The sequence below is a fragment of the Panulirus ornatus genome, chromosome 64 (genome assembly GCF_036320965.1).
Source record: "Panulirus ornatus isolate Po-2019 chromosome 64, ASM3632096v1, whole genome shotgun sequence".
NCBI classification, from domain to species: Eukaryota; Metazoa; Arthropoda; class Malacostraca; order Decapoda; family Palinuridae; genus Panulirus; species Panulirus ornatus.
Window position 1 is genome coordinate 10,512,157 of NC_092287.1, and position 22,981 is coordinate 10,535,137.

General features: G+C 42.1%; 1 protein-coding gene across 1 annotated transcript in view; it reads left to right on the forward strand.

Moving 5' to 3' along the window:
• LOC139746157 (neurotrimin-like) overlaps window positions 1–22,981 on the forward strand; it is a 201,338-nt gene that overhangs the window by 135,825 nt on the left and 42,532 nt on the right. Inside the window, exon 3 of the mRNA XM_071657024.1 lies at window positions 16,865–17,085. Coding sequence (XP_071513125.1) covers window positions 16,865–17,085 — 221 coding nt within the window. The remainder of the gene's footprint in view (window positions 1–16,864; window positions 17,086–22,981) is intronic.

Sequence of the window (22,981 nt, forward strand, 5' to 3'; positions counted from 1 at the left end):
CTACCAGAGGGAGGGGTGAGGCTGCTCTCACTACCCGAGGGAGAGGTGAGGCTGCTCTCACTACCAGAGGGAGAGGTGAGGCTGCTCTCACTACCAGAGGGAGAGGTGAGGCTGCTCTCACTACCCGAGGGAGAGGAGAGGCTGCTCTCACTACCAGAGGGAGAGGTGAGGCTGCTCTCACTACCCGAGGGAGAGGTGAGGCTGCTCTCACTACCCGAGGAAGAGGTGAGGCTGCTCTCACTACCAGAGGGAGAGGTGCCGCTGATCTCACTACCCGAGGGAGAGGTGACGCTGCTCTCATTTCCAGAGGGAGAGGAGATACTGCTTTCACCACCAGAGAGAGAGAGAGAGAGAGAGAGAGAGAGAGAGAGAGAGAGAGAGAGAGAGAGAGAGAGAGGTAGAGTCCTCTCACTGTGTCAATTTTCTTGTGGCTTCTTAGATTGTGTGTTTGTTGCGTGCAAGAGGGGCGTAGGTAGCATGACAGTTGTTAATGGGCGGTAATGCTTGTGCTCCAGATGGGACTGTGGTCTGTAATGTGTTCTACGTCTCGTGTGTGAGGCAGGAACGAGTAGTGTACTAAGGATATGAGAGTGTGTCGAGTATGTTCGAGGTGTGGTGGAGTGTGTTCAGGGTGTGGCATAATGCTCCAGTGTGTAGGGGGTGTATCGATTATGTTCAGGGTATGTTAAGGGCATGGGACTATGTCGAGTGTGTTGAGGGCATGGGAGTGTGTTGAGTATGTTAAGAGTATGACGAGTGTGTTTAGGGTATGTGAGTGTTTTTCCAGGTTAATAAGAGTGTGAAGTTGTTCGATTGCGTACTTAGAGTGTGTTTGTATAACGAGTTTATGAGTGCGTCGAATATGTTGAAAATCTGAGAGGATGTCGAGTCTGTGGTGGTGTGTGTTGAGTGTGTGTCGTGTATGTGAGTGTGTCGAGTGTGAGATTTTGTTGAGTGTATGGGTGTGTTAAGCGTATGGGATTTTGTCGAGTGTGTTGAATATATGACTCTAGGGAGCAGAGCAAAGAGTCTGTGAGTGAGATTTAGAGTAAGATAGAGTGTGTGAGGAAAGGGGATAAAAGGCCTTAAATAGAACAGAAACAATACAGGTGAGTGAGAGAGTGCGTTAGAGTGATATATATTGCAGCAGATGTAATTAGAGTGTGGTGGAATGAGTAGAGACTGCGTTTGAGTATGAATACGGCGGGGGAAAGAGTGCGTTCGAGTGAGTGAGGGAGGGTGGAAGAGAGTAAGAGAGTGTGGTAGAGAGTATGTTAGAGTGTGACAATATGAAGGGGATGCTTTTGAGTAAATATGTGAGTGGGTGAGTGAGTACGGTAGAGTGAGTTAGAATGAGTGTGTGAGGGAGAGGTAAGCCTGGCTGTGAGAGGATCTTACGAAGAACAGCAGCAGCTACGCAAGAGAGAGAGAGAGAGAGAGAGAGAGAGAGAGAGAGAGAGAGAGAGAGAGAGAGAGAGAGAGAGAGAGAGAGAGCAGGCCCCTGCAGTGAGGGGAGGGAGAGCTGTACAAGGGAACGTCAGCGCTACACACACACACACACGCACACACACACACACACACACACACACACATAACAACGTCGTTGCCTGAGGCCAGAAACTGACCACCTCGGAAGCTGACAGGTATATTTCATTTCTCTCTCTCTCTCTCTCTCTCTCTCTCTCTCTCTCTCTCTCTCTCTCTCTCTCTCTCTCTCTCTCTCTCTCTCTCTCTCTCACACACACACACACACACACACACACACTGGCTATAGGAGGGAGAGAGAGCAGCCAGTGATTGAGGGGAGAGTAAGGAGGGGGGTTGGTTAGTAAGCCAGCTGTGTAGTGAAGGAGGGAGGTTTGGAGAGGTGGCAGAGGGTTTGGTTAAGAAGGATCCTCCTCCCCATCCCCTTTCCTCTACCCTTAGTGAGCGGACAGCGTCACAACGAAGGGATAAATTCAGCTGTCGAAGGCTGGAGGGACAGAGAGACGGAGGGATGGTGATGCCCTCCACCCCTCACACAGCTGGAGGGAAGGGAGGGGAAACACACGCGCGCCCCTCTCTCTCTCTCTCTCCCCCCCAAACACAATATTCCTTGGCTGGAGGGGATTTCTAGTTTGCTCTGACGTGTTCTGATATACACCTGCTCGAAAGCGGTTGTGAAATACGGTGTGGTATAATCTCCTCCTCCCTCCTACCTCGATGAAGATGTTGGTCTTGATGCTGTCATGTAATCCTGTTGGGTACGCTAAAGCTGTCCATACATCTCACGCTGTATCATAACCCTTGGGGTCTGGGTGCGCTAAAGCTGTCCATACATCTCACGCTGTATCATAACCCTTGGGGTCTGAGCACGCTAAAGCTGTTGGCCTCAATGTAGGTATATACTTCTGTCTGGTACGCTAAAGCTGTACGTACATCTAGTGCTGTATCAGAATCCTAGGGTCTGGCACGCTTAAGCTGTTAATGGCCATGTACTCCTATGTGCTGCGCTAAAGCTGTACGTTCATCTAATGATGTAACATAATCCCCCTAGGGTTTGGCAGGCTAAAGCGGCGCGTTTAAGCTGTATATCTCAACTGTAATATACTCTAGTCCCACTAAAGTTGTATGTCTTCTGGTGTAGCATAATGCTACTGGTACGCTAAAGCTGTGTATGTCATCCTGGCACGCTAAAGCTGTTTATTGTAAGGCTTTAGCCTCGCCACTTATATTTGTTGCTTGATGAGCTTTTCATAGCATGATGTGAGGCGACAGTAACTATGAGTTCATTGTATGAGGAAATACTAACTGTGAGTGTATGGTATGAGGAAATACTATGAGTGTATGGTATGAGGAATACTAACTGTGAGTGTATGGTATGAGGAAATACTCACTGTGAGTGTATGGTATGAGGCAGTACTAACTGTGAGTGTATGGTATGAGGAAATACTAACTGTGAGTGTATGGTATGAGGAATACTCACTGTGAGTGTATGGTATGAGGGAATACTCACTGTGAGTGTATGGTATGAGGGAATACTCACTGTGAGTGTATGGTATGAGGGAATACTCACTGTGAGTGTATGGTATGAGGAATACTAACTGTGAGTGTATGGTATGAGGAAATACTAACTGTGAGTGTATGGTATGAGGAAATACTAACTGTGAGTGTATGGTATGAGGAAATACTAACTGTGAGTGTATGGTATGAGGAAATACTAACTGTGAGTGTATGGTATGAGGAAATACTAACTGTGAGTGTATGGTATGAGGAATACTAACTGTGAGTGTATGGTATGAGGAAATACTAACTGTGAGTGTATGGTATGAGGAAATACTAACTGTGAGTGTATGGTATGAGGAAATACTAACTGTGAGTGTATGGTATGAGGAAATACTAACTGTGAGTGTATGGTATGAGGAAATACTAACTGTGAGTGTATGGTATGAGGAAATACTAACTGTGAGTGTATGGCATGAGGGAATACTAACTGTGAGTGTATGGTATGAGGCAATACTAACTGTGAGTGTATGGTATGAGGAAATACTATGAGTGTATGGTATGAGGGAATACTCACTGTGAGTATATGGTTTGAGGAAATACTATGAGTGTATGGTATGAGGGAATACTCACTGTGAGTGTATGGTATGAGGAAATGCTAACTGTGAGTGTATGGTATGAGGAAATACTAACTGTGAGTGTATGGTATGAGGGAATACTAACTGTGAGTGTATGGTATGAGGGAATACTAACTGTGAGTGTATGGTATGAGGCAATACTAACTGTGAGTGTATGGTATGAGGAAATACTAACTGTGAGTGTATGGTATGAGGCAATACTAGCTGTGAGTGTATGGTATGAGGAAATACTAACTGTGAGTGTATGGTATGAGGGAATACTAACTGTGAGTGTATGGTATGAGGCAATACTAGCTGTGAGTGTATGGTATGAGGAAATACTAACTGTGAGTGTATGGTATGAGGTAATACTAGCTGTGAGTGTATGGTATGAGAAAATACTAACTGTGAGTGTATGGTATGAGGCAATACTAACTGTGAGTGTATGGTATGAGGAAATACTAACTGTGAGTGTATGGTATGAGGGAATACTAACTGTGAGTGTATGATATGAGGGAATACTAACTGTGAGTGTATGGTATGAGGAAATACTAACCGTGAGTGTATGGTATGAGGCAATACTAACCGTGGGTGTATGGTATGAGGAAATACTAACCGTGAGTGTGTGGTATGAGGCAGTACTAACTGTGAGTGTATGGTATGAGGAAATACTAACTGTGAGTGTATGGTGTGAGGAAATACTCACCGTGAGTGTATGGTATGAGGCAACACAATAGAATGCGTGTAAGATATGAGGTAAAACTAAAAGATTTATGTCCATCATATAAGGCAATACTAACGGACTGATTTCAAGATATGGGGTAACACTAAAGACTGGGGCAACACTGTGTTGATCATATGAAGTAATACTTAAAAACTGAGTTCAGTACAGTAGCAACATCAACAGACTGAGTTTATAACATGAGGCATCACTCAGGACTTAATATGAGGCCACATTAACAAACTTGAGTGCATGATATAACACTAACAGACACACTCAGTGTATGATTGTAAAGCAACATTAACAGACTAACTGCATGATATGAACTAACACTTGCACACTGAGTGCATAATATTTTGAGGCGAGACTGATAGACATGTTGAGTGCATAATTTTCAATTCGCTCCAAATCAAACATGAGCGTTCGTAGTCATTCTCAAGTACTCTATGATCTTCTAATGTACTTCAGATTCATAGGTGTGATATTTTCTTTTTACTTTCTTTTTTTTTTTAAGAAAGATGCACTTAATTTTCCTTATGACAACCTCTCCAATTCGCCATCGCCACCACTGACATCGGCTCATTTGTCACCGTAAACATCGCTACTCCTGAAACCGTCACAAAATAGTTATACACTTATATAATTATTCTACCTCACTGTATGCCAGCCAGTTCGATTTCCAGTCATTCGATATCATCGAATTCGTCATAAATTAAGACCGTTTTCAGTTTGTCTCGTTTGTTTCGTTATTACAATTTCAAATCAATACTCTTTTGGTGGAACTGAGTTGAAAATACATAGAGGTAATGCAAATTTTATGTCCATCCATGCGAGCCTTTGCCAAGGCTGCTGCTGCTGTTCTGGGCTGTTTCCGTGACGCGTCTCGTAGCGTCACCACTTGTTTCCAAGCCAAGCTGTATCGATTCACTGTACCCTAACGCACTGGAATGTACGTGCGTCCCAGGGCACAGACTGCTTGAAAACTGAAGCATCTTGTGCCCTGCTTTGAAGAAGTGTGGGTAAAGACCAGCATGTGCAAAGACCAGTATATATATAATACCCTTGGCTGGTAAGACAGCCCACAAAGCCATCATCTTTATGAATTAGAGATGATAAGGCGCATTGAGGTAGGTTAAAAAAAGACAAAAATCAGCCACTTTGTAAAGGCTCTATAGTGATTACCATCAAGCGAGAGAAAGAACAAATAAAAGAACAAAGTGCGTTACATCGTTAGGTCCAACCAGATTATCAAGGCAAATACGAGCGAACTGAGAGAAATCCTGGAACACATGCTATTTGTCTGGTTTGAAGGGGATGAGAACTAGCGAAATATACCGCTCAGAACCTTAATAATTCACGAGAAGGTAAGATTATTGTTTGAGGGTATGAGGGATGAACAAGGAAGAGGCTTTCGGGTACTTGTTTTTTTTATCTTTCTTTTTGGTGCTAGGAGGAGGCCATGTGAATGGGTTCGAGAAACGACATAAGTGAACAACGTCAGCATGGGTGGGGAAGCTGCAAAGCCCAGACACTTTTGTTGCAAGAGTATGTCATGTAGAATTAAAGATCATTGAAGTTGATAGCTTCTCACCACAGCAAGTACATAATGTTGATGAAAGTGGCCTGCCCCGAAAGTGTAAGCCATCTCGAACTTTTATTTTCAAGGAATAAAAGTCTGTAAACTAGGCTTTTAAGCAGCCAAAGATTACTTGGCGCTTCTTCTGGTTAGCAATGCTGTTTGGTGGACGTGAAGTTATCAGCAACTTCCTCAGTGGGCTAACTTACACCATCATACGTGTTAAAAACTTTTATCTTTATTTTCTTCTTTTATTGCAAGTCTGGAGCCAATTTTTGTGAATTAACACCCCGTTTACTCCAATATATATATATATATATATATATATATATATATATATATATATATATATATATATATATATATATATATCCCTGGGGATAGGGGAGAAAGAATACTTCCCACCTATTCCCTGCGTGTCGTAGAAGGCGACTAAATGGGGAGGGAGCGGGGGGCTGGAAATCCTCCCCTTTTTTTTTTTTTTTTGATTTTCCAAAAGAAGGAACAGAAAAGGGGGCCAGGTGAGGATTTGCCTCAGAGGCCCAGTCCTCTTCTTAACGCTACCTTGCTAATGCGGGAAATGGCGAATAGTTTGAAAGAAAAGATGAAGTATATATATATATATATATATATATATATATATATATATATATATATATATATATATATATATATATATATATATAATGTAAAAACCTTAGATACGTGAGGTTAAGTAATGATTAGAATAATGAAACAGCCGGATTATCTGGAGTAAACATCTTATCTTACCATCAGGCATGATTAGTCTAACTTACCAAGATATGCCATGCTCCAAAACTCTTTCTTTTTTGGGGAAAGGAGCGTTTTTAGTTCTGTTGTTCAGTCTACGAAACATGGACTCTTGAAAATATGCCAGGAAGCTCCATGCAAGCGCGGAATGAATCTATAAGGATAGGAAACAGGTAATAAGAGGCCATTAGTCGGTTCAGATGCCAGACAATATATCATCACCCAGGCCGGGCCTCCGACCAGCAATTGCGCCATACCAGCTATAATCCCAGAAACATATACTAGAAAACGGGAAGGAAATGTTGGACGGGAAGATCCTGTGGGAGGAAACCACTCTATTTCCATCGTGAAAAGCCTTTTCCCTACTTTTATACGAAGAGGTTTTAGACTGCGTCAAGAACGAGTAGGGAAGGATCCCGAATAGGCTTGAAGTTAAGGAGCCAAGAGTGAGCCTTTCTATAGTAAACTCTTGTGCACGGCATTACAGTGATATATCACTTGGGTTATGAGTCCCTAGCCCTTGACCTGAGCCTTAATAAGGTTCAGATCAGAGGCCAAGCCATCATACGGTCGGGTTACACTGTCTTTCTCAAGGGGTCGTATCGTAAAACTCAAGGAGGTAATTTCAACAAAAGGCGTCGCTAACACCTTTAAAAACACAATCGGAAATTTAGTTTTATTTCCCCCCGTTAGGTTGGCATAACTGACACGATTCTGTGAGCCAATATTCATATACGAGAGGGAGATATAAATCAGTGTGTTGCAGTTTCGAAACCAGTGGAAATGATGGGTGATAACTCACTCGAACATCAACGGTACTAAATCAGACGAGTCACGCGAGTTGAAATATTGAGTCGAATCACACGGTTTAGGAGCAATACACAACGGAACACTTTCATTTCTCAATGAAGCTATAAAAAAAAAAACAGATACATGTTTTCATGTTTCTTCCCTCTTAATCTGATTATACAACGGTGTTTGTTAATTGTGTAGGAGTCATTGTTCAACAGCCCATGTCTTTCCACCCGCAAGACGCAAGTATCATACGCCCGGCAACAATATGAAGTACCCCCATTGTTTACATTTATGTACTAGCAACACTAAACTTGTTATAGTTCAGTAGCAAAAAGAAAAATATATCTCCTTTTTTTGTGCGATAAGTGAATCTGTATACAAACAGTTATCTGAAAAATGTGAATTTAGTTTTTTGTACAGTATGGAACGAGAGCTTTACTCCCGTGGGGCCTCACGAGTGTCTCTATGTTAAGTATGGGTCGAGAGTTCTACACTACTACACTCTGGGGCTCCATTCTCTTGAAGTTCCTTGGCCGATGTGGAGGGTTTTTTTTCATTTGGCAGGGCTAGAGCGCTGCGCTCACAGCAGGAAAATTTACGGGTAAGAACATGGAGTAGTGTAAAAATGCTTTTATCGGAATAGTGAAGACAGAATTTAATTCCGCGTGTTGTATCTGGATCTTAATCACATGTGAAATCTCACAGAAAAGAGGAACGCTCAAGCCGTCAAGGATAGAATTTGTAAAAGCAGAGGATATGATAGCAATTAAGGTATAATGATCCTACTGATAACGTCTCCAGACACTGTTCTGTTTACTAACACAACTAGGATACTCAGCTCAGTTGGAAAAAGTTTGCCAAAGCACTTAAGTACTTCATCAGTTACAAGGTTACGAGAAACCTGAGTTTGTGTCTCTTACATTTTGATGACTTGTTCTGATAGGAACGCATGATTGTTACGAGGAATTTAAAGCGTTTCCCTAAAAAAGAAAATTATGTCTATGGCACCTGACCTTTTCATCATAATGTGCGACTTGTGATAAGAACTTGGTTCCCCCTCAAAAATCTGTCCATGTATTGTCGTAAATATCAAGCCGCCTCATTGACTTTTACTAAATAGGGATGATTAGGTGCAGAAGACGTGCAGAATACTGCAGGATGGAATTATAGAAAAAAAAGAGATAAATAGTGATAGATTTTCTCTCATGATGAAATATGAATTCAAAACCAACAGAGCCTCAAAGAAGCTGAAATCGAATGGTTCTATTTATAATGAAACCTGTTCAGAAGTATATGTACCTGGATCCCCAATCCGGCATTACGTACGGTTTACTAACAAATATGGATGGTTCTGCAATTGGAAGCTATGGTTAGAGTCTCGCAGTTTTTTTTTTATTCCAGTCGTTTCACCGATAACTACTGACCAATATACAATCAAGAATTCTTTTTCATCTGCTTGAATGTATATGTAATTTTAGATTTCAGTTTTGAAGTATAATGTGCGTGTACAAACGCTTCGTTCGAGGAAACCATCAAATGTCTGTGTTGACAACCTGTTGAAAGAAGTTTCACTTTAAGGAATTATAATCTTTGTCATCTAGTGATTGTAACGTTTTGTACAAAGGCTTTATACATGTAGTAAGGCAAATTGATGGCGTAATGATAGGTTCCTAACTCGGTCCAATGTTGGCTAATGCACTTTTATGTCACCGTGAAATTAGGTGTTTAGGTGACTATCCATCATGTTCTAAACCTTTGTCTTACAGACGGTATGCGAACGACACAGTTTTGTTTTCTGAATCCGTTGACAGCATTCCTTTATAGTCTTCATTTATTCAAATTCCTAGTATAAGATAGAGTTCTGAGGTAGAGGAAAATTATACCCATCCCTCTTTGGATATTAATATGAATAAGGATGAGAATTATTTTGCTCCATCAGTATGTAGGCAAACCTAGAATTAAATGTATTTTACTCCTATCACGAATAAACTCACTTGTGGTGACATTTAGACACACATAACTATGCCACACATTCTCTCATTATTTTGATTTCCACACCCAACAGGAATTATTTAGAAAAAAAAAGGGATTCGCTTATGTACGATTTCCCTTTGAATTCTGTGGATGCGTTTATTGGTAAAACATAAAGCGAATTACTACGTCCGTCACTGAAGCCACCAACTTTCCCAAGGGATGTAATTTATTTTCCTGTCCTGTTATCCAGGAATGGCAGTTATTCACTCCGTGAGGGATTTAGCGCATTGTTATTTGAATTTTATCATCAGGTTAGCATGAGATTAGGTTTCAGTGGGAAAAAACAAAAAATGGACGATCCAATCGTTTATCAGGTTCAAGGACGCTATTCGTGGAGATTTGCAATCGTCTATTGTTTATTTGTACACGTGCAATGGCTGTATCACTTTGTCTATTAGCAAGGGAGAGGGACACCTCAGGCCACGCATCCATAAACGCTGGACGATCAGGATTTAACCAACTGCCCAATCGCTGATCCGCTTATACCAGCAATTCATAGTCACAGTAACTACAGTGATCACTCATTTTCGGCAGGATGCTACTCTGAGTTAGCCAGTCGCTCCTCAGACAGCGAACTGGTAATATTGGTGTCCTTGCCGTATAACGGATACACAGGTGTACACACACACACACACCACACACACACAGAGCTGTCAAAGGTGCGTTGAGGAGCGTCTGGAAGGAGAGCTCAGTGTCTTTTTGGGCAAAAAATTGGCTTGATCTAGGACACAGTAGTCCATACATCTGATCCTCTACGATGTTTAGACCTTTCTCATTACGATGGTTTGGTACTGAACGCAGCGATAGGTGGATCTTCTCGATGCGTGGAGCGGATAGAGGAAAAAAAAAAGAGAAGCGAGTTTTAGGGTATGCAGACTGTGAGGTATGTCCTGCCTGCTCGATATGTCCTTACTGGGAACTGCTGCTGGCTGGATGAAAAGGCTAGGAGTATTGCATGAGTTAACCCGTCTATTAGCAAGACGCTGAAAATTTCTCGTATTTAAGAAGGCTTCCGTATCATTTGCTTCCATCTGTCACGAGTAAATTTTAGGATTTTGGTGCTGTTTGTCAGGTAGGTCGTCTCTGATTAGATTCTCCTTGAGTGGTACAAGAGCGTGTGTCGCCTAGGCGGACCCTCCCTCGCTCCTGGGCACAGAGTGAAGTCTTTGCTGCTTAAGAGGTGCAGAGTTAAGTCCCCTAGATGTTGGGGTGGTGGCGACACCAGTGTAATCCATGTTGTGACATCTGGACGTAAATAATTCTCGATCATATTGGTTCTCTTAAGTGGTGTGGGATCGAGTTATTTTGAATAATCCATTTTCTTCCTTAACATGGGAGTCTTTTGCCCGCCTTAACAGAGTCTATTCCACTCCCTTAACACAGAATCTATTTCTCTCCTGATCTTATAACAGAATCGAGTTTCTGAGATTGGTATTCTTGTAACAGATGATCAGCTTTAATTTTATATATATATATATATATATATATATATATATATATATATATATATTTTTTTTTTTTTTTTTTTTATACCTCGTCGCTGTCTCCCGCGTTTGCGAGGTAGCGCAAGGAAACAGACGAAAGAAATGGCCCAACCCCCCCCATACACATGTACATACACACGTCCACACACGCAAATATACATACCTACACAGCTTTCCATGGTTTACCCCGGACGCTTCACATGCCTTGATTCAATCCACTGACAGCACGTCAACCCCTGTATACCACATCGCTCCAATTCACTCTATTCCTTGCCCTCCTTTCACCCTCCTGCATGTTCAGGCCCCGATCACACAAAATCCTTTTCACTCCATCTTTCCACCTCCAATTTGGTCTCCCTCTTCTCCTCGTTCCCTCCACCTCCGACACATATATCCTCTTGGTCAATCTTTCCTCACTCATTCTCTCCATGTGCCCAAACCATTTCAAAACACCCTCTTCTGCTCTCTCAACCACGCTCTTTTTATTTCCACACATCTCTCTTACCCTTACGTTACTTACTCGATCAAACCACCTCACACCACACATTGTCCTCAAACATCTCATTTCCAGCACATCCATCCTCCTGTGCACAACTCTATCCATAGCCCACGCCTCGCAACCATACAACATTGTTGGAACCACTATTCCTTCAAACATACCCATTTTTGCTTTCCGAGATAATGTTCTCGACTTCCACACATTTTTCAAGGCTCCCAAAATTTTCGCCCCCTCCCCCACCCTATGATCCACTTCCGCTTCCATGGTTCCATCCGCTGACAGATCCACTCCCAGATATCTAAAACACTTCACTTCCTCCAGTTTTTCTCCATTCAAACTCACCTCCCAATTGACTTGACCCTCAACCCTACTGTACCTAATAACCTTGCTCTTATTCACATTTACTCTTAACTTTCTTCTTCCACACACTTTACCAAACTCCGTCACCAGCTTCTGCAGTTTCTCACATGAATCCGCCACCAGCGCTGTATCATCAGCGAACAACAACTGACTCACTTCCCAAGCTCTCTCATCCCCAACAGACTTCATACTTGCCCCTCTTTCCAAGGATAATATATATTTTATTTATTTATATTATTTCATTTTGCTTTGTCGCTGTCTCCCGCGTTAGTGAGGTAGCGCAAGGAAACAGACGAAAGAATGGCCCAACCCATCCATATACACATGCATATACATATACGTCTACACACGCAAATATACATACCTATACAACTCAATGTATGCATATATATATACACACACAGACATATCCATATATATACATAATTCATACTGTCTGCCTTTACTTATTCCCATCACCACCTCGCCACACATAGAATAACAACCCCCTCCCCCCTCATGTGAGCGAGGTAGCGCTAGGAAAAGATAACAAAGGCCCCATTCGTTCACACTCAATCTCTAGCTGTCATGTAATAATGCACTGAAACCACAGCTCCCTTTCCACATCCACGCCCCACACAACTTTGCATGGTTTACCCCAGACGCTTCACATGCCCTAGTTCAATCTATTGACAGCACATCATTCCAATTCACTCTATTCCTTGCACGCCTTTCACCCTCCTGCATGTTCAGGCCCCGATCACTCAAAATCTTTTTCACTCCATCTTTCCACCTCCAATTTGGTCTCCCACTTCTCCTCGTTCTCTCCACCTCTGACACATATATCCTCTTGGTCAATCTTTCCTCACTCATTCTCTCCATGTGACCAAACCATTTCAAAACACCCTCTTCTGCTCTCTCAACTACGCTCTTTTTATTACCACACATCTCTCTTACCCTATTATTACTTACTCGATCAAAGCACCTCACACCACATATTGTCCTCAAACATCTCATTTCCAGCACATCCACCCTCCTCCTGGAGGAAGTGAAGTGTTTTAGATATCTGGGAGTGGATTTGACTGTGGATGGAACCATGGAAGCGGAAGTGAATCATAGGGTGGGGGAGGGGGTGAAAATCCTGGGAGCCTTGAAGAATGTGTGGAAGTCGAGAACATTATCTCGGAAAATATATATATATATATATATATATATATATATCCTCGCTGTTGACTAGTGTGACGCTCAGACATGATCTGACGAAGTACCTGCTCCTAAGCTTCGTAGGCAGGGGACATTGTGGTTGCTGAAGAACGGTTTGATTTGTATATCGAGTGTGGCGGCTTTTAAGGGCTGTGTCAAAGTACTTTTTTATCTCAGTTTGTGCAGAGATAAACAGTTAACCATTATATACCTGTCGTAGTCGCTGAAGTTCCTGGAGGAACTGCTGATGAAGAACCTTATACCACACACTCACTGTGGCGATCAGAGCATTGCCTAGCCACCTGCATAGACCCAGTAGGCTCTGTGTAAACTGAAGTTGGGGGGAAAGTGCCATCTTTACCACTGATATTACCATCACAGACTGGGTGGATTCTGTCCTCAATGCCACTACGTTCACAGGTGAACATAAACGCCGAGTTCTCCTCCATTGCGTTCTGTGGGTGTTCGAAATTCCCATCGTCGACAGATATCGTCCACAGTCAATGGTGGACGTGGGTGACTGTCTGGAAGAGTTTGGTTATGTGACACGTACGTGAGTTTGTAAATGGGAACTCGGGAGAGTTTCTGTAACTTCCTTATTCTTTGTGTGTGTGTGTGTGTGTGTGTGTGTGTGTGTGTGTGTGTGTGTGAATACCATTTGCGTCACGGGAAGAGAGTTTTACACTCCATTTACCCCGTCTCCGAACCTCGTATATATGCAGCATGCAAAGTGCATCACTGCCTAGCACTGCAGCATGTATAGCAAGTTACTGCACAGCGCTATACGCTACATAGTCAAGACACGAAGCGAATTTCACTGCAAGTTGGGATGTTTTGTTACCTAACCTCACCTCAGACTAGGAATCACTGCTGTGTGTGGCTGAATCACCGCTAAGTAATAGGACAGGATATATTCATGCTTGGAAAAGCTGCACACGTGTCTCGTACGCCATGTTTATTGACATCAAAGGTGTGTGTGTGTGTGTGTGTGTGTGCCTACTTCCACAGAGAGAGAGAGAGAGAGAGAGAGAGAGAGAGAGAGAGAGAGAGAGAGAGAGAGAGAGAGAGAGAGAGAGAGAGACCCAAGGGGGCCCCACCTCTCGATCTAACTTTACAGTTACACATCTTATTTATTTTTTTTTTTTGTTTCAAACTTCTGTATAATGTCTCCACTCCAGCCAGTTCCCCCCGTACCATCCCTCCTCAACTTGGATGATGTAGAGGTACTTCTTTTCACACGTCTTTCCCAACATATTTCTTAGCTCGATCCCATGCTATGTGGCCTCTCTGGTTCTTTATTAGCCTCTTTCAACCAGCTGTTCCCTGTCGTGTCGACAGTGTAAGACTGAATTAGAACCTCGAAGGCTGTAATCAAGTCTCATATTTTTCTCCCGTTTTCCCTAGTGGACAAAGTCATAGCCTCTAACCTTTCCCTGGTTTGTGGTTTTCTTATCGTCGGACACTATCTTTGTTGTCCTCCTTTATACCTTCTCCGTTCGATTTTTCTTTCTTTAAGTGACGCGTAGAATCGTGAGATGTGGATTCTTCTTTAGCTTTCATGTAAGTTATAAAAGGCCCATTGAAGATGTATGGATCCATGTACTTAAATGCAGGTCTGATGTTAACCAGTAGAGACAGTCTGCCTCCTTAGCAATTCTTCTGCCTCGGTGTTCCGGCTTCATATTAAGAACGTTGTTGAACCCCAGGTCCCTTTTGGTACACAGATTCACGTCGCTTACTCTCTGTTTGAGTATTTTCATAACGCGGTCTGACTTCAGTGTGTCCCATTTTCATTATTTTGCATAACGAGGTCTGATTTCAATGTGTCCCATTTTCATTAATTCTCATTTGCTTGGGCTGATGAATAACGAGGTCTAATTTCAATGTGTCCCATTCTCATTCATTTTCATTTGCTTGGACTGAATTTCATCTTGAACATCACGGTATCAGACTGAATTTGATTCAAGCTTGCCTAGTTCCCTTTTTTAAACTCGTGTAGACCTCGAAGTTCCAAAGTACTCTCTTGACTTAGCAGACGTAGTCGGAATGGAATCCTCGGCCATCTGGTAAATAATTACCATAGATCATGAATAGCTATGGCCCCAAGACCAAGTCCTGCGTTACGCGCTAGTTATCCCAACCTGTTTAGTAAACAGGTTCCTCTCGCATGGAACTTCCCTTTCCTTTCAATAAGATAATTGTTGACACATTGAAGGCGGCCTTGACACTCCTGAGACTCCAGCTATGTTTAACTATCCTCTAGATTGGGACGGTGTCAGTAGCCTTTCAGAAGTCCAAGAACATACAATCCTTTCTTCCTTTCGTACTCACTGGATCATAGAACTATGAACACATAGAACTATGAAAAGTTTGTTGAGCCTGGCCTCTCTCCGCTGAACCCATGTCGCCTCTCGCTTACGTCAATCACTTCGTCTTTTCTAGCAGTCAGAAGTCCTGCTGAATGAGCAGAACCTGCTCCTTCAAAGTTCTCCTTACTCCATCCTTTTACTTTCTTAGTATCCCTCTTGCTTTTCTTCCCACCACGTCTGACATGCAGACTATTTTACTTAGCCTCTCTTCGCTCATCCTCTCCATTTCAGCACACCCTACTCACTTCTTTCAATCAGGCTTCCTTCTCGTCCCCTACTTCTCTCTTACTCTGTCATATTTCGTACATGATCAGCTCCTCTTCACTCCATATATCGTCCCAGGCATTCACTTTCCAACACATACATCCTCTTCCTCTCTTTTGCATTCAGGGCCCAAGATTCTCATCCATATAACACTTTCGGGGCGACTCTGCGTTCAGACATAGTCATCTTTGCCCTGACAGATACTTGTTCCTCCTTACATTCCATACCCGCTCCTTAGTTAACCCAACCCCTTTCCCACCCTATGCCTCACTGCAGCCCCCATGGTTCGTTCCATCCACTACCACCACCACATCTCACCAGTTCCTCCTCAAATCAGACTTGCTCATACACCATTCCCCCTCTCATCTCATCTCTCAGCCCATATCAGTGTCTCTTGATATCTCTGCACACAGGTGTCTTTCCCAAGCTCACTGGCTTTCACCACTTCTCTCACACACGTGCCATTTGCTCTCCTCCTCAAAGCACTTGAAGACTTTCATACTCGCCCACGCCAAGAAATGATCAAACATGCACCCTTTACCATCCCTTTCAACTCATTTACGTCCAACAACCTCTCGTTTAAGAGCTTGTCATAAACTGCATAATCCAGTAATGCCCATTGACCCCAAGTCCTGTTAACCCACGTATACATATGTATGTACATCATGATAGAAATGATTATTATTATTATTATTATTATCATTATTATTATTATTATTATTATTATTATTATTATTATTATTGTTGTTGTTGTTGTTGTTGTTGTTGTTATTCCTATTTTGTCTTTCCCTCTTGAAGTAACCTTTTTTTTTTCTCCTTAAGAGTCAGATCTACAAATACTTGCAGACCCCTGATGAATATCTACTTTCCTTAACAACAGATTTTTCCTTTCACTAGAAATGGCCTTGAATGGGACATGTTATTTGTCCATGTCATGTTGCATTATATATAAAAAAAAAAAACAGTTTCATACATGTCTCATATATGTCTTATATCCTTCGTGCGACTGGATGAAGTAGACTAATAAATCAAGGGAACCACCGATCCAGCGATCATCATCCTCAGCTAACACTGAAATCCTCACAGCGTCTCAAAACCTCCTCTCTATCCATACCTTTCCCGTGTTTGTTCATGCACTATATATGTGTAGATTACTGGAAGAAGAGATGTTACTAGAGTCTCTCTCTATCTCTCTAACTATCTCTTACAGAGCTGGTGGTGTCGGTTGGGAAGTTTAAACGTCAAGAGAGACAGACGGGAGGCGGGAGTCCAGCTGTCACCCAGTCTGAGGGAGGCGCTCAGCTGCAGCAGCAGCAGGTGTACCCGCCAGACCAGCCTTACTTCGACTACCAAGAGTCAGTCAACGTGACGGCCCTCCTGGGTAAAACAGCCATACTCAACTGTCGCGTCAAGAACATCGGCAACAAGACGGTACGTTCGTATGAGGCTGCTGGTCTAGTATCTTTTTTTCTTTGTCTGCGTTCGTATATGGCTACTGTTTGTATTATCTTATTTTTTTTTTGTTTTCATATGGCTGCTGCTTCTGACAAAGTATCTTTTTGCTTTGTCCATATTTTTTCCCATTGGCATGCAATTACTAACTAGATTTTTGACATTATTTACGAAATAAGTATTTTTACGATCAGTTGCAAACGAAATATTATGACATTCTTCAACGAACTAAATTTTTGACGTTTAGTTACGAACTCAATTTCTTAACATTCATTTAGAAGCTAGAATTTGACATTCAATTACGAACTAAATTTTTGACGTTCCATGAAGAACTTAATCATTATTTCGTCATTACTGAATAGGGCTGGATGGGAACTATTAATATTATGTCTTACAGGTTGCAATTCTCATATAAGAATTGCATACGATGGAGGTAAGTAGGATAAGATCATTCTTTATAAACGGAGTTTTAAAGTTTTCACCAATTATCACAGTGACATATGAATATTGGGGGATTACACCGACATCCCACTCCATCCTACCACCCGTCTCAAACCCTCCAAATCCCGACCCTCCCCTTCTCACACACACACACCCTCCCCTCCCGCAAGCAGGCAAGCGACTGGTGACGTGGAACATGGAAATCCTATAGTGGTATCACCTAATGTGTCAGTTATTGTAATTTTGGTGGTAGTTGCTGCACTCCAGGCGTCAGTTAACGTAGTCTGGATGATGATAATTATCGCACCGTGTGTGTCAGCTATTGTACTTAGTGTTAATGATTGGTTATCTTACTTTAGGTGCTAATCATTGTACGCAGAGTGTAAGTAATTGTACTCATTGTCTTAGTTATTGCACATTAGGTGTTAATTACTGTACTCAAAGTGTTAGCAACTTTACTCAGTCTGTTGGTTATCGTACGTTTGGTGTCAATCATCGTACTCAAAAGTTTTCGTAACTTTACTCTGTTTTGGTTATCGTACTTTAGGTGTTAATCATTATACATTGGCTGTCCCTTACGTATACTTTACGATCATTGTATACTGATTACCCCTACGTATACTTTACGATATTTCCTGAGGTTTTTTTACCCTAACACAGCTCGATCTCCGACCAAGATGTCGTATTGTTCCCTTGCTCAGTAAGGCTGGTAGAGGCCATTGCTTATGGTCTACGTAACCACCACATCTTGTTTGGTATGGTACACACTCTAGGTACTAGTCCAAGCCCTATTTAGATCACTCCATTGTACACATAACGTCCCCAGTGGTCGTAGACTGGGAATCAAGAACATTTTTGGGCTACGACTGTTTAGCGTTTGTCTTATTTTGTTAACTGCACGCGCAGCTTTCAGCAATATCATTTCACGAAGCCCTCTACGACTGTAGTAAACTTAGGTAACTAGTTTTATAGTGCGACTTTGGATGACTACCTTTCCAGGATTTTTCCAGAGGTAAAATTATCACACATCTCTCTCGTCTGCGTTCCATAGGGTAGAGTCTCAGTATTTTCAGTCGTTCCCAGAGCGAGTACTGGTGAGGGATGTGAAAGATCGCACATTTTCAAACTCCACGATGTCACATTGATTGTGACGTTATCACAGAGCAGTTTTAGTCTTTCCTTAAGATTATTAATCCCTCGGGAAAGTGCGGTAACTGCATTATCTCTGGCTAATCTTGAAGGTTCCAAAAAATTTTAATTTGGAATATTTTTTTTTTTTTTTTTGCGGGATTGAAGAGGCATCCCTTGCTCTACTGTGTCCACTGAGAGGAGGATTATCAGACGTTATTACTACTTCGAGGTCTTTTTAACGCTGCTTCCACTCAAGATGGTGTCCGTTTCTATCCCGGTATTCTGTACTGATTTTATAATTCCACACTTTCCTCCCCCCTTCATCTCTCGTAACGGGGTAGTTGCGAGTTCTTGCTATCGCAAAAAAAATGTTGTCATCTTATCAGCCCAATGGAAGGTTTGCTTTGTGTCGTGTTTGTGATTTGTTAGTGTTCTGTGAATTACATTTTCCATATCTATTCCAGTATTATCTGGAAAGTTAGATATGGAACTGTGGCTTGTAGTTGTGTGTCTCTTTAAGTTACGATATGCAAGTACACTGTCTTATGATTTTGAAGTTAAAGCTGTTCATCATCGAAACACAGAAGATCGCTTGATCTACGACAGTGTATTGTGTGTGATCTTATAGTTCAAAACATAAACCATCTTCCAATTTTTTCCAGCTATGCTAATCTCGTTGTACGTATTTTCGCTTTCTTTGTGCACTGTTACGCCTCTGTTACATTTATCAAAGGTTTTTGTTTTAGAAATCGCGTGTCTGTCTTTGTATGTCATAGCATCTCGCTTGTTCTTCATTCCTCGTATCTTTTTTGTTCTGGTAACCAAGGAACTGAATGAGGCATCATCTCCTCACCCTGAAGCCACGATATCTTAACAGAGGTCGTCAGCTTACTTTTTAGGACTCGCTTGAAAATTGTAATGGTAAGTGTTATGGGGGGATTGCATCTTCTTTTCCTCCCATATAAACATGGGTTTTATGAGTCAAGTCTCAAACTCCTTTTTGAGTTCTACCCGAGCGTCTAGGCTGCTCTTTTCAGAGGGTCTTTAGTGCCATACATTTCTCATAGAATGGTAAGGCCAGACTCTTTTTTTTTTTTTCTGTTGGTTTCATTGGGGTGCATCTTGTTCGTCTTGAGGCATTTCTTTTTTTCGTAGTGTCTCTTATTCCTCAAAGCTGCTCGTGCCAACCATGAAGCAAGTTTAAGATGTTCATTTTGTGCAGGGACTTGGCTGAAATCTCCACTCTGCCATCCATATATATATATATATATATATATATATATATATATATATATATATATATATATATATATATATATATATATATTATCCCTGGGGATAGGGGAGAAAGAATACTTCCCACGTGTTCCCTGCGTGTCGTAGAAGGCGACTAAAAGGGGAGGGAGCGGGGGGCTGGAAATCCTCCCCTCTCATCATTTTTTTTTTTTAATTTTCCAAAAGAAGGAACAGAGAAGGGGGGCCAGGTGAGGATATTCCCTCAAAGGCCCAGTCCTCTGTTCTTAACGCTACCTCGCTAACGCGGGAAATGGCGAATAGTTTGAAAGAAAGAAAAGAAATATATATATATATATATATATATATATATATATATATATATATATATATATATATATATATATATATTTATATATATATATATATATATATATATTTATATTCCTGAGTCCATGAGGATAATGAAACACAATAAGTTCCCAAGTGCACTTTCGTGAAATAATCACATCATCAGGGGAGACACAAGAGAGAAATATAAGTCAGTTGATATACATCGAAGAGACGAAGCTAGGACGCCATTTGGTAAACATGTTTACCAAATGGCTTCCTAGCTACGTCTCTTCGTTGTATATCAACTGACCGTTATATTTCTTTCTTGTATCTCCCCTGATGATGTGATCATTACACGAAAGTGCACCTGGGAACTTAACGCGTTTCCTTTCCCTCTGGATTAGAAGCAATTTATGTATTATTTCTCTCCACATTTTCAAGTGCCTTCTTCCTTCGCATGACTTACACCAATTTCCATATCTAATCTCTCCTTGTTTTGTCTCCACCCTCCACTGTCCCCCTATTCCATCCCATATGTTTATGTCTGTGGCGACACCCTGACCTCCAACTCTGATAGGTTATGCTCGTCACCAAATTTATCTGTACCTGTTCCGTTCCCTGTTCCATAAAACATTAGCCTCCCCCGCCCTCTCGTTGCCTGTATTGGCGTTCCCTCCATTGCACTATCCATCACACTGTGTACTACGGGAGCTTAGTTGGTTAGGGGGCTGGTGTTAGCTTTCGTACTCTCGGTGTTAGTTCTTGTACTCCCAGGTTATTGGCTGCTGTACTCAAAGCGTTACAGTAGCTGGTGGAGTTAAGTGGTTACAGTCATTTCACTGTAGGTGTTACAGTCACAGTATTCGAAGTGTTTGACACTCCTTGTACAGCCACTTTACTCAGGATGTTACAGTTTTTGTACTCAGAGTGTTACAGTCATTTTACTCGCTCTGTTACAGCCTTTGTGCTGATGGTACAGTCGTTGTTTTCAAGATGTTACAGTCATTTTACTCGTGATTTTACGGTCATTGTACTCTTGATGTTACAGCCTTTGCACTCAAGATGTTACAGCCTTTGCACTCAAGATGTTACAGTCATTGTACTCAAGATGTTACAGCCATTGTACTCAAAATGTTACAGTCATTATACTCAAGATGTTACAGCCATTGTACTCAAAATGTTACAGCCATTGTACTCAAGATGTTACAGCCATTGTACTCAAAATGTACAGTCATTAAACTCAAGATGTTACAGCCATTGTACTCAAAATGTTACAGCCATTGTACTCAAGATGTTACAGCCACAGTAATGAACCCGTTCAAATTTATTCATCTCAAGGTCTTACTCGCGTATTCACCTCGGAGTCTTACTCATCACAGATAAGGGATCAAGTTAATCACACTCCAAGCAATACATTATTGCAATCAAGTAGTTTTATTCATCATATTTTTTTTTCACAATCTCAGACCCGAGCAATGGTGTTAATGTTCCCCCGAAGGATTAATCCCTTTCGGTCTAGGCGTTAACCCAAAGCAAAGGGATTAGATCGCGAGGGATGACAAGCCTTTCGCCCTCTTCCGTGGGGATTATGTACGGGGTCGGTAATGTCGTGAGGTAATTCTTCATCCGATATGAGAGAGGATTATAACGCTAAGAGGCCGGAGGTGCCATGTGACGATTGTTCGTGTTTTTGTTTTTCTATAATTTCTTTTACGACAGACTTAAATAATAACGTACGAGATTCACCTGTGTTTTGGACCTAGAGGTGATAAAGTGGTTATTAATTATCAAATTATATCAAGTTCCCTTGTATTTAGAGGGGGGGGGGGGGGTTCTGAAAACTTCAGGGGTACGCTACAATCAGTAGCAGGGAATATGATGGATTTCCTGTGGCTCAAGAGGTGGTTGACGGGATTTCCGTTCTGAGGAGGAGGTGGCTCATGCAAGAAGACTCTGGCAACACCTGACACGTTGGTCCGTGATCGTTACATTGGTCGCCCGAGGCGAGGTGCAGGAAGGAGGTTGTAGCGAGGAGGGGAATGTGAGGGAGGAATGATGCAAGGTACAGTAGGGAGGTCGTGGTGTGAAAGGACTCCTCCTCCTCCTCCTCCTCCTCCTCCTCCTCCTCCTCCTCCCCAAAGGCAAGGTACAAGGCATGGTACAACAGGGAGGTTGTAGTGTTGAGGCTAGGTACAACAGGGAGGTTGTAGTGTTGAGGGCCCTTGAAACAAGTTATAACAGAGAGGTTGTAGTGGTGGACGACTTTCTGCAGGAAGAGAGAGAGAGAGAGAGAGAGAGAGAGAGAGAGAGAGAGAGAGAGAGAGAGAGAGAGAGAGAGAGAGCAGGGTTTATGAAGGAGTTAGGGAGAGAGAAAATGATAGTTGGTAAAGGAGAGAGAGAGAGAGAGAGAGAGAGAGAGAGAGAGAGAGAGAGAGAGAGAGAGAGAGAGAGAGAGAGGGGTCAAGTGATAAGAATGAATTTCTCTGTTTAGAAGTATAGATGAAGAGGAATTAAACAAAAGATGAGTGTTGAGCAAACATATAGATCAGAGGATGACAATGATGAGAGTGAAACAGAAGAGCAGAGGAAGTGTAATGGGGAGATTAAAAGCAGGATGAGGACAGTGAGAACAATCGAATCGCAAACTTGGACACTGTAGACAAGATAAGGGAGACAACACAGGTTATGCGACTCACGTATTGTGTGGGACGACTATACACACACACCTGGTGGGGGT